Consider the following 12,479-nt stretch of genomic DNA (forward strand, 5'->3'; position numbering starts at 1 on the left):
TTAGGAGCCGAGACCAATCAATGAGTGAGCAGAGGTGAACGGCAGTGTCCTCCAGCAAGACGTCAGCTGTCAGTCCACGTGTCCATGTGTCACTCCTAATCCTCGCTCCTAATTACCGGATGTCTCACAGGAAATTTCTGTCAAACAAAGTGATACAATAAGCTTGTTTTATATCATCTTTCACCGACTTGTTCACTTCTGTTCACCTTAGGTTACAACCTTTGATATGAAGCTTGATGATAGCGTAGTGAAGCCTCCAAAACTGCAGTAAACCTTTAACACACTGACAATAATATCAACATCCAGCAGTTGCTCTGGTTCCCATCACTCCCAGACTTCCTCATCACTCTCCCAACAGTGATTTCCTCTCTCCGGTGCCTGTATCGTCATCACATCAGCTGAGGAACACGCCCCTTCAGACTCGAGCTGTCCATCTTTTGCCGTTTCTAGGATGCAGCTCTGCATGACCAGGCTCAGACATGTCTCCATGGCAACATGGGCGGTGCCCTTATTGGAGGAGAGGTGGAGTCTGGTGGATGTGGAGAGGTGGCAGTGGTGAGTGAAGAGGTACGCAGAACAGAGACAGAGATGTTGAGTAGCAGCTGATCAAGGATGAAACGCTTATTGTAACATTTCCTTCTGAACATCTAACATCTAACAACATCCATAAGCTACAACGCACCAATACCCTGGATGTTTCCATAATTCAGTGGACTACAGTGGCAAAGATGTGTTAATCACGGAGATGAACCGAGGACAGAAATGTTGACAGTGAGACCTTCTGCTGAGTCACAACCAAACAAACCCAACAGCTGCACAGAGTAAACAGCAGCCTTCATATGTTTGGGATTTATTAATATAAAAAACAAACAAACAAACAAACAGTTTGAAGATACAGTTAAATCAGCTTAATGATAGATATTGAAAGTAGTCATTACTTGCAGCGTGTTCTTCAGGGTTCTCCGGTTTCCTCCCACAGCCCATTCTAAATCAAAGGTCTCAAACTCGCAGCCATTCATTTTCATGCAGCCTCTCACTTACTATTAAGTTATTTTAATTACTGGATTCATTTTGAATTATAAATATGTTTATATTGTCAATTTTGTATCGTTCCATATTAAAACAAACACTTTTATTTTGAAATCACGTGAAATATGTAGATAAATAATAATAAATATTATTTTAATGTCTTTTTTTCATTTGACCTCCATGTCCCTTTGTCTCTATTGTCCCTCTTCCACTCCGGTCCCAGCTCGGCACTCGTGTTTGTTGGCTTTCAGCAGCGCTGTCGCTAAAATACACCAGACTGTTAAATGATGAGATTTTAGACATTTCCTTTGCTCAGTGTTGGAAATGAAAAAATGAAAAAGTCTTTTTAACTGATCTACAGTTCGGACGTCTCTTCCTGTGACGCCTCAGCGCTCTTGGAACCTCACCTGAGCAGATACTAAAAACAAACTAGCACTAATAGAATAGAATAAGACGCAGAATAAGAAGCAGAATAAGAAGCAGGATGAATACATGTCAGAGCTGTTTCGACCATCAGTGGTGGATCAGAGGGATTCGCACTAAAGGGAGCACTGTTCAATTATCTCAAGTCTACTGTGGGACGTGTGCTTCACTGTTACGTAATCAAGTTAATTTAGCAGGTCCCTAATCTACTCTGGGAAGAACTTTGCAAATGACTTGTTCACACAGTGACTTTTTCAAACTCTCAGCGCAGAGTTCTGCCCGGTTTCTACGGTTTCTCTCCCCGGGAGACTTGGTTTTATAAACTGTCGCTGTGTGACACCAGGATTCCTGTGAAATAAACACACGTTTAACCTCTTTCATTTTCTTACAACAGCTTTTAAAATCCTTTGATGAATCCTTTAAGTAGCATCAGTTAAAGGTTAATGATGTCTGAATCTAGACCTTAGACCTTAGACCTCGTCGTCCTAGAGGAACGAGAGAATGAGCCGGTTTCAAGTGTCAATCACACTTTTTTTAACCTTTACTTTAAGCTTCTGTGACAGCGTTGCATTACTGGACGTGTCATGACACAATCACAGTGTCAAACACTTCTGCTGCTGCTGATTAAAATTCACTCGGCACAAACAAGCGGATGAAACGGGAAGTGAAACCGTCCACTGACTGGCACCAAAATCGCCAAGAAATTCCCTGCTGACTGTTGTGTTGACTTGTTTGTCTCCCTCATCAATGCCACAGCACGGACAAACAAACCACTATTCTAAAGATTCTTGTGTTTTCACGATAATTTATGCCTGGCCAGAGCGGCCAGCTCATGAAAGACCAATTATCTCTGCAAATCTTGTGAGACGGACGGAACAAACTCTCAATTCATGGCGCGGCAGCTGCGCTCGTCGCACTGCTGAGTCTGCGGAGATGAGAGCGGAGTCTGCCAAAAGCTCCTTATGTGATGATATACAGTTATGGTGGCAAGAGGAACGATGATACATCAGATACATATGCAGGTTTAATCTAAAAGGATTAAAAGGCACGAGGGGATCTCTTGTCATTTCATTCAACACATTCACTGGTTTAGAAATAAAGACTGTACTTTTTAAACTAATGACATAACAAACACAAAGTTGACTTTCTGGTTTCACGCAGGAAACAAACACTGATCTCTGGCGTCAAAGTCAAATGTTCCTCCACATGTGGACTTTGTCACAACTACATCACATGATTTCCTTCTGCTCTGCTGCAATAATCCTGACCCTTTGACCCCCAGAGTCACTTCCTACAGGGAGAGACTCGATTGTGCTGATATCAGTGAAATACTTGTGTTTTAAACGGACAGCTATCGTGAGTCTCTCAGTCTCAGTAAATGCAGAACACTGTACCGGTCAGTGCAGCGGCCAAAACACTGAGATCACCGATACATTCATCACACGGGAGCAACATCCACGGCTGATATTATTATTACAACACATGTGAAAACTGTGTGTTTCTCTGTTTTTCTCCATTCCATTGACTTTGTGGTCAATGCGGTCCAATCAACATTCTTACTGACTCTGTGCTCGACACCCAAAAGGGAAGGGACTCATTCTGGCTCCTTTCACGAGTTTTGACAATAGAAATGCAAAATAACTGCCTACACCAGCCTTTTTCAAACTGTGGGGCGTGTCCTAACTAAAGTTTAGCAGGTGGAACTTTTGGTCTCGCTGGGACCAGGACTCATTTAAGTGACGTACCACAACACAATGTACACTGGTGACTACAAGGTTTGGAGAACGGAGAAGTTTCTGACAGAGGCAAAAAGAAAACTGTGCAATATTTTCAGAAACTAACAACAAGCCAACATTCAGCTGAACAGAACAATGTGTTATCCAAATGTATTTAATGTTTAATAAAATAACACTATTATAGTTATAATTGCACATTTCATATTTATTATTGAAATTTAATAGGAAATTAAGTTATTAAGGCTTTAAATGTGTGTATTTTGTCTTCTTATTTCTTTTTGTTCATAAAATTGTGACGTATTCCCGAATTTCACAAATTCAATCCAATTTTAAACATTTTGAGTATGCGCAGTTGAGTCAAAGTTATGATTCCTTTCATATCACATTTGACGTTGTGATGTAAGTAGCAATAATTGTGCACAAGTCACAAAATGAGAGCGTTTTTCTTTCCTTTTTGTTGATAAAAACGAGCCAAGTGAACGTCGAACTGTGACGTATTTCACAATTTTCACATTTGTAGTAATTTTTTTGCTTTTTGTGTTTGTATAGTTAGTGAAAATGACTTCTTTTTCACGAGATTGTCTAGGTTGTGCTGAAAAAAAGGATAAAAGACACTCTATATTGAACATTCCTATAGCCTCTGTATATACTGTATGTTTAACCATAGTAATGATAAAAAGCAGTGGAAATGCTCTGTGTTCTAAGGGTTAACCAGAAAAACCCTACATTTATACAAAAGATCAATCGTCCAGTAAGCTCTCACAGAAATGTAGAACTAAATCATGCAATGATAAATGAGTCAGCAGCAACAGAACTTCAGTGGGCCGCCCGTGTGACTGTAATCAATGCTGCTGCTGCACAAAAACAATCAGAACCTGAATGATGCCCAAAATTGGGAGGAAAACAGAATAAATAAGCTGTCCCACTAAACATTAGCCAGCCTAATGATTTTCTTTTCTTTTTTTCAAACGTGCTGGCAGATGGAGAATCCTCGGCTGGTGAGTCAGCAAAAACATTTTCTTCAACTCCCAACATGTCTGTGTCTGCACAGTTTCATGCTGCCCAGCAGGGGACGACCAGGCAACTAACTTATAGTGTTTTTCCACTGTATAGTACCGCCTCGCCTCGCCTCTACACGGTTTGGTTGGTTTTCCATTACAGGTCGGCGTTGTTCGCTTTGATTCCGGTGTCTCTTCCTCTGACGTCAGCTCGCTTGGAAACTCGCCTGAGCAGCTAAAAAATCAGGTACTGTCGCTAGTGGTTATATATACATATATAATATATATAATATGTATACATATATATATATATATATATGTATACATATATATATATATACATATATATATACATAGATATATATACATAGATAAATGTATATATATATATGTATATATATATATACATATATATATATACACACACATACATATATAAATACATATATATACACACACATATACATATATAAATACATATACATATATATATATATATATATATATATATATATATATATATATATATATATATATATATATATATATCTATAGAAAACATAGAGGCTACATGCTGTAATTAGTCATCACATTGCTTTGCTGTCAATGCCACGATCCCATGAACGGACTTCAGGACGTAACTACCTCAGCTGAGAAGACGCCTGTAGCCTTGAGCGTCAACAAACACGGACACACCTAGTGTAATGTCTCACATGATGCTCATCAGTCTTTCAGCAAAACCAACACGTTTTCTGCTAACAAAAGAGACAAGCTCATGCTAAGCAAGATCTTCCCATGTCCCAGCAGACTGCAACCACTGTATACTGTAGTGTAGTATGAGCTCCTTTCTAACATCACATTAAAATGGCTCCAAACAAAACAATATGAATGGAAAAAAAAAAAGGACAGCTATCTGCAAAATGATGCAGGACAACCACCATTTCTAAAAGGTTCGCTGTGCCAGAAAATACAACTGCTGCACCCCAAGTACGACAAATCGGTGATTAATTGTGGGGAAAGCAGCCAATAGAATCTGTTGTCTCTCAGTCACAGTAAAGCACAGCAAAAAAAGATATAAACACAAGACCAATTTAATAAAACTGAGTCACTCTGGAGACAACGGAGAGTCTATTCCTGTGCACTTGTGTCTCTTGACATTTACTAATGAGATTTTAAGGTTCAGGTTTTGTTTGGAAGCTTTGGTCCTGTGCATCATCAGCACCACCTCTCCCTCCCTCCCTCCCTCCCTCCCTCTCTCTCTACAGCGATCTGTGGATTTCTTATTTATCTGCAGTCTAATTTACTGGATTTATAAAGCAGGTTTGGATTTTTCATTGGTCTTAAAAGGTTTGATTGATCCTGGAGAACCTGGAGAAGTACAGATTTATAGTGGAGTCCTAACGTGGCCTTAGAACCACTACCTGACTGTAGAAGTGGCAGAGCAGCAGACCAGCAACCACATGGTGGTTCTACTATAGAGTCCAAGCTCCTCAGTCAGTCTCTCTCTGTTCAGAGTAAGAACTCTCTGCTGCCAGCTGAACAGTCTGAGTAAAGTGAACAAGATCCACCGAGGTCCCTCAGAGACCGAGGCTTTGGCAGCCGGCCTTGAGGACCATCAAGCATTGAGGATGACAGAGAGTTAAAGTTTCAGCAGTGCAGCGTTTTGTTCCATTTAATCTACGCACACAAATGTAGATTAAATTACCGTTTGGTTAGTCATTTCTTTCCCTGCCGTGCATTTATTAACCCCGCTACGTAACGACGGAGCGACCGCGTGATCTTGTTACGAGCCAATCAATGTGGCACACTGAGGATGTGGCCGCCTTCCGCGACGCACACATTAAACCATACGGCAATAACTCAGAATGAGACAGGTGCAATTTTCCAACCGGAATTTCATTAGTGCTCCCTCTCTGCCTGGTTCTAGTCATCACAGATGTGTTGGTGTGAGGCGGCGGACGTCGGGAGCAGAGTCTGTATGTATAATGTCTGCAGGCTAAATGCAACACAGAAGTGACAAACAAGAGCAGCTTTCACCATAAATTACATTTCTGTTCCCACTGAACACAGATTGAGGACCTTGTCTAACGCAAAGAGGCGGCAGACACAGCTTGGATCCATTAAAACAAAGATTCTCCCTCAAAACACAGCTGGACGCAAATGCCCGAGAAGCCAAATGTGTCTTTCAGGGAAAGGAAAGACACATTTACACATTTTTTAAGACGGTATCCAAACTTCCAGACACATATAAACGACTGGGGTTGTTATCAGAAAGACCCTCAGGAGGCATCACCGTAGTGAAACCACTGAGAGCATGAGGAATGTGAGTTATAGGTCCAGAGTAATCTCCAGGTTCACGGAGGGAGTTTTCCTCTCACAGGCAGCACACTCTCATTTACACTCCCATTTTTATATACACGGCAGAGCTAAATGTCACTTATTGTATTTAGACAATGTTTATTTGTTTGGCCTGCACATCTTTGGGTCGTTCTTCAGGAAACTTGGGATTTGTTACGCTCTGTTTTTTTCTCCAGTTTTTTCCACTCCTGAATATTATGTTAAAATGTCCTACAACCCAGCAGACAAACATGCATTTAACGTAAGAAAAAAAACATCTCATATTGTTATGTAGGACTGAAGGATTTGGAGAAATCTTTAGGGTTAGGGTTAAAAAAGAAAAAAACGTTACGTGTCATTGTGCGTAGACGTCTAAACGAGGGAGTCAAACCCGCGTCCATCACACTAAAGTACAACGTTTTAACCAATAAGCCAACAGCAGGTGGAAACCTCACTGAAGCAACTTGATGACGACACATCAAAGCACCAGATTGACGTTCTTTATACCACCACTAGGGGGCATACCTGGGTATGGGACGTAATTCCTGCATATGACCTGTAGCAGGGAAGCACAACCTCAACCATTTTTCTACGTTTGGCGCTCTGGCACTGGGAAGAGGAAGCTAGTTTCTTGTCGTCAGGGCAGAAGGAGCTAGTTGCAAGTCTCAGGCAGGCCACAAGGTGGACATCTGTCATTGTGGATCTGTCACAAGCAGAGACGAGAGCGCGAGAGTGACTTTTTACGAGGATCAGTGAATGCATCTCGACAAAAAATTAGTCCACGATGGACTATATTTATATTTTGTCGGAGGACAGAGTCGTCCACCTCTGGTTGCATTCTGCAGTCTCACCACTAGGTGTCATTTTGGCTTACACACTGGCCCTTTAAGGCTAGAACTTGTTTCCAACGTGTATGTGTGATTTTTTGTATTTATTTTTCAAGTATCAAAGAAACACAGATCAAACAATAGAACCATGTGACGGCATCCGTTGCACCTTTCTTATTGCACCGATTCAAACGTGAAAAAAATTGTGAAAAGGTGCCACAACAGTCCCACATGTTTCCACACACACACACACACGCAGGGATCTTTTCACCCAGCAACAAAGCATGCAGGAGGGGACAACACACACACACACACACACGATGGCAAATCAACATTCAGCACACATACAATCTCTCTGAGACGCTGATGAAACACGTGAGCTCATGCACTCATGATGCTCTGACCTACACGGTCATGTGTCAGCATGTTTGTATGATATGAACAAGGTGCAGCATAAGATGGTGATGATGATGATGATGATGATGCAGACTCTGCAGAGACAATGCACACACACACACACACACACCGCACCTTTCACTTGGGTCTCATAGTCCGCGATGATCTCCTTGTCCTTCTTGTACCTCGTAGATGACATGGTTTCCTCGGTGTTCCGGAGCGTCGGGGACACTCGGTGATGATCGTACTCTTCTTCTTCTTCCTCCTCTTCCTCTTCTTCTTCTTCTCTAGGGTCCGAGAACAAAAGCTCAAATGTTGACTTTGAACCAAATCAGTGCGAGACTTGAGCTGCAGTCCAGTCCAGCTGCATGCTCCTCCTTTATTGTTTTCTTTTATATAATTATTGTTGTTTCGGAGGGTTTTGTCCGTCTCTCTGAGGCGGATGAACGGACACAGTCACAGTCAGTGAAGCTCCGCTGCTGCTCCCGCTGGTTCTAGTCAAACTCAAAAAGCTTCAGCAGGAAACACAAAAGGCACAAGCGAGACACTCATGACTGTGGTGAGAGCATGATGAAGAGCAAAGAGCGTCGCCTGAAGCCTTCACGGAGTCTCTGCGTCCTCCTCCTGCTCCTCCTCCTCCTGCTGCTCCTTCTTCTTCTTCTTCTGACCTGCTGTGGTTACAAACACAAGCAGACATGGAGCGTTTCACCGTTGACCTGTGACTCTGACGAGCTGCTGCTGCTGCTGCTGCAAGGAACCGGGAATTTAAGAAGTCGTCACGTGACTCTCCTCATTATTGTCAAAACCACCCCTCCTTCTTTTTCTGTCTGTCTCGCTCTCTCTCTCTCTCTCACACACACACACACACACACACACATACAAATATGACTGTCTGTAACACCATTAAAGGTCCAGTGCAACATTCGTTTATTTCGCATAGCCTCGTGCAAGGGTGTCAAACTCATTCTAGTTCCGGGGCCACAGATCTCAAGTGGGACAAACCAGTAAAATACATTTTCTTACAAAACAAATGATGAAAAACCTGATATTTTGTGTGAAAATTAAGTGCAACGTAAACAATATTATGCCTAAATTTACCATTTACACATGCATTACAATTTACAGATCACAGTGCATAACATATTTAGCCGCAGCTATAAATCTAAATCTTATACTTTATTAATCCCCTTTGGGAATAATAAACTATTATCTGGAACTGAAAAATATAGCATGTCACAAATTCATCCTGCAGGCCAGATTGGACCCTCCCATGGGCCAGTTCTGGCCCACAGGCCATATGTTTGACACCCCTGGCCTAGTGGTTGTGCTTGCTTTACCTCGCATTATTAAGTATAAATTATATACGACGCAAATGAAAAGATTAGTCATGAAAGGGCCCTTGTGTCGGCTCCACACAAGTCCCAACAATAATAATAATAATAATAATATTAATAATAATAATAATAATAACAATAATAATATTAATAATAATAATAACAATAATAATTATAATAATAATAATAATAAGATAGACGTGTTGCAGGTCGGTGTCTCGTGTGACGTATGAGGTTCCGTGACAGTCGGTCAATGTACGGTGACGTTATAGGGCACTTCCTGTTTGGTGGCAAATGGTCCAAAATACGCCAAACTTCCCGATGGTTGCCATGGCCACTCCCCTTAACATTATGACTTTGATGTGTCTAGCATAAATTGGTGCAGGTTTTTTGGTATGTACAATAAACTCGCTCGTTTACGTAGCGTGCTAATCGCCAAGATGGACGCCAAATTCAATTCAAAATGGCCGACTTCCTGTTGAGTTGAGGACATAGTCCTGATTGACTTTTTTGTTCGTCTTGGGCTTTAACAATCCCACCAAGTTTTGTGAAATTTGGTGTAACTTAATCTTGGCTTGCTCCATCAGGGCGTCACCGTAGGGGGGTGCTATAGAGCCCTTGAGCAACGCAGGTTTGGGAATTATGCCAATATTGCATTTCCACTAAACCTGACCTCTGTGCAAAGTTTCAAGCGTTTTTATGCACGTTAACCCCCTCAAACACTGAACAATGATGATAATCTGAAAGCCGTTTCGGCCCCTAGCCTTCGTGCTCGGGCCCTCATTACATCCTTTCTGTCACACAAAGGCCACCATAGTTTCAGCACGAGGGGCTGCTGGGGATCAGGTCTGACACCGTGGTTTAAATGTGCTCCGCCGTGATGATCCAGCAGCAGCAGCAGCAGCAGCAGCATCATCGATGATGCTTCAATGATCAGGCTCATCATGGAGCCTCCGCTGCTCGAGCTAAACACAGACACAAACCATTAGCACTGAAACCTGAAAATGATATCTTTCTCTTTCCAGATACACAGGTGCATCCATGTCTCCTTGTTGTTTCCATTGTTTAAATGTTGTGTTGTCAGAGATGGAGCCGATTATTATCATTATTATTATTATTATGAGTGTGCAGATGAATGAGATCACAAGAATGTCATAAAAATGCTGTCATTATCTCTCGGGAAAGGAGTTTAATGAAGTGAAGTGAGAGTGAGGCAGGCTCGATGTCGCCGCCGACGTCTGAAGTGTTGGCGAATTGTCGGATTGTTGTTTGTCGCCTTCTCATTTCAGGAGGGAACAAAAACAAGCTGCTGACTCACGACGTGGGAGCACAAACCTGCCCCCACTTAACACTGCAGATGCTCCGTCTGCTCCTCACTCAGACTTTCATATATAATTGTTTTAAGTTGACAGCAAGGGAGGAACTAATCCCATTTCTTCCAGACATTTGTTATTATTCTAGATCGGGAGCATGAGTCACTTAGTGTATGTGAGGGTCTAATTGTTTGTGTTTACCACAGATATGATGTAACCTGTTTTGAAGTGTCACAAACACAGCACAGGTTAATGATTTGCTGTGTCATTTGCAGGCGTGGGTTTTAAGTTCAACTCATACTTGTAGTTGTCATTCAATAATGTACATTATTAATCATTACTCTTTGGTATAGATTACGCCCAGACTGCACCTTTGGCCTGCTGTAAAATCATACTCACCACAATACAATTAAAAGCACTATGTGAAGGAAATACAATGAAAATGTGTTCAATTTGAATAACTTTTGTTCTTTTTTAACCCTTTTTAAAAGGGTTTTATAATTTGCTTGTTTGTCTTAACCAAAGGAAAGTGAGTGGCTGTGTTGGACTATGACTATTTTATCAAGACGTGGACAGTTTTTGTTATAATTGTTTATTTGTGAATGAAATGCAATAAACTCAATTGGAAATACTCAAATGAACAAATTAAATTATCTTCATAGATCGAATGCCTTTTGTCTTTTTTCAGGGTGTATTTTCTAGTTCCACTGCTGTGACAGTCTCTGCTGAAGTCAATGATCGTGATTTACACGTTCCTTAGTCAATTATACTCAGAAACAAATGGCTCTAGTATAATTTTGTGAACTACATTCTAAGTTGTAGACGTGCATCTTTGGAACAGTAATTTTGCGAATCCTCGCGTAAAATTGCACAGGATGTAAGAAGAACCCGACTGCTTTAAGGATATTCCCCACTTGCTTGAGTTCTTATTATTATTGCATGTTATTGTCTTATCTTGTGTTGTCATCAACCAAAGTTTTCTACCAACCACTAAGTTTCTTATCACTGTCAGCAACTCAGAGGGAACAAAAGCCATGTTTTATTGCAGTCATCTATATCACCATAAAGTTTTTGGGGAGTGCTGCACTCACCGCCTGCCATCTGTCGTGACACACACACACACACACACACACACACACACACACACACACACACACACACACACACACACACACACACACACACACACACACACACACACACACACACACACACACACACACACACACACACACACACACACACACACACACACACACACACACACACACACACACACACACACACACACACACACACACACACACACACACACACACACACACACACACACACACAGAGAGAGAGAGATTACTAACCAGAGTCTTGCTAATAATAGTGAAGTTCCTGAATAGTCAAGAAAACAACGTATGAGGTAAAGGCGTTAAATATCGCCGTTATATTGGTGAGGTGACGTTAAATAGAGTAGAAACGTGGTGGAAACAACATTTGCAGGTGTTGTTGCTTTCACTTAATTCAAAGCACTCGCTGTCCTGAGGTTTGATTCGTCTCCACAGGGAAACACGTTTCTTTTAATCGCCTCTCTCTACATGAGCACCATTAATCACAAGCGATAAATGGACAGCTGCGACGATTATGGGTAACTTCAAAGGATTTATAGAGTTTCATGGAAGAGTGATGATTCTTATTTGACAAATATAAAGCAGTGGCCTCTACTGGCTGTATACGCTATGACTTTAATGAATAGATTTACATAATTATCTATTTAATTATTGGCTAATACTTCAGTACATCAGTGCTCATACACGACTCATCTTTTAGTAGTATCAGTTAATGTTAACAGAATTATTGTTATGAATCACTTCCAAGCAATAATCCCATAATCTCTGGCATGACTCCTTCAATGAGTTAAATGCATGTGAACAAATTCATTTTAGGAAGAAAAACACACCGATTCCCTGTGTTCTTTTTCCCCAAACAACTTTCCTCTCGCACGTTCTCCCTCTGTCTGTTGTTGATGCTGTGCTGAGTGGTTTCAGATGTGTTCACGGTTATTAAAAACTAACGCCATGGCGCCCTCTATTGA

At 41.3% G+C, this 12,479-nt stretch overlaps 1 protein-coding gene across 2 annotated transcripts in view; it reads right to left on the reverse strand.

The window, feature by feature from the left end:
* Positions 1–8,519, reverse strand: part of srgap3 (SLIT-ROBO Rho GTPase activating protein 3) — a 63,640-nt gene extending 55,121 nt beyond the window's left edge. Inside the window, exon 1 of one of the 2 annotated variants that reach the window (XM_044023400.1) lies at positions 7,882–8,519. In XM_044023400.1, the coding sequence (XP_043879335.1) occupies positions 7,882–7,945 (64 nt within the window). In that variant the 5' untranslated portion in view covers positions 7,946–8,519. The remainder of the gene's footprint in view (positions 1–7,881) is intronic. The other variant, XM_044023401.1, reaches the window with a different exon arrangement.
* Positions 8,520–12,479: the final 3,960 nt, after the last annotated feature.

This window comes from Solea senegalensis, linkage group LG4 (assembly GCF_019176455.1).
Source record: "Solea senegalensis isolate Sse05_10M linkage group LG4, IFAPA_SoseM_1, whole genome shotgun sequence".
Lineage (NCBI taxonomy): Eukaryota > Metazoa > Chordata > Actinopteri > Pleuronectiformes > Soleidae > Solea > Solea senegalensis.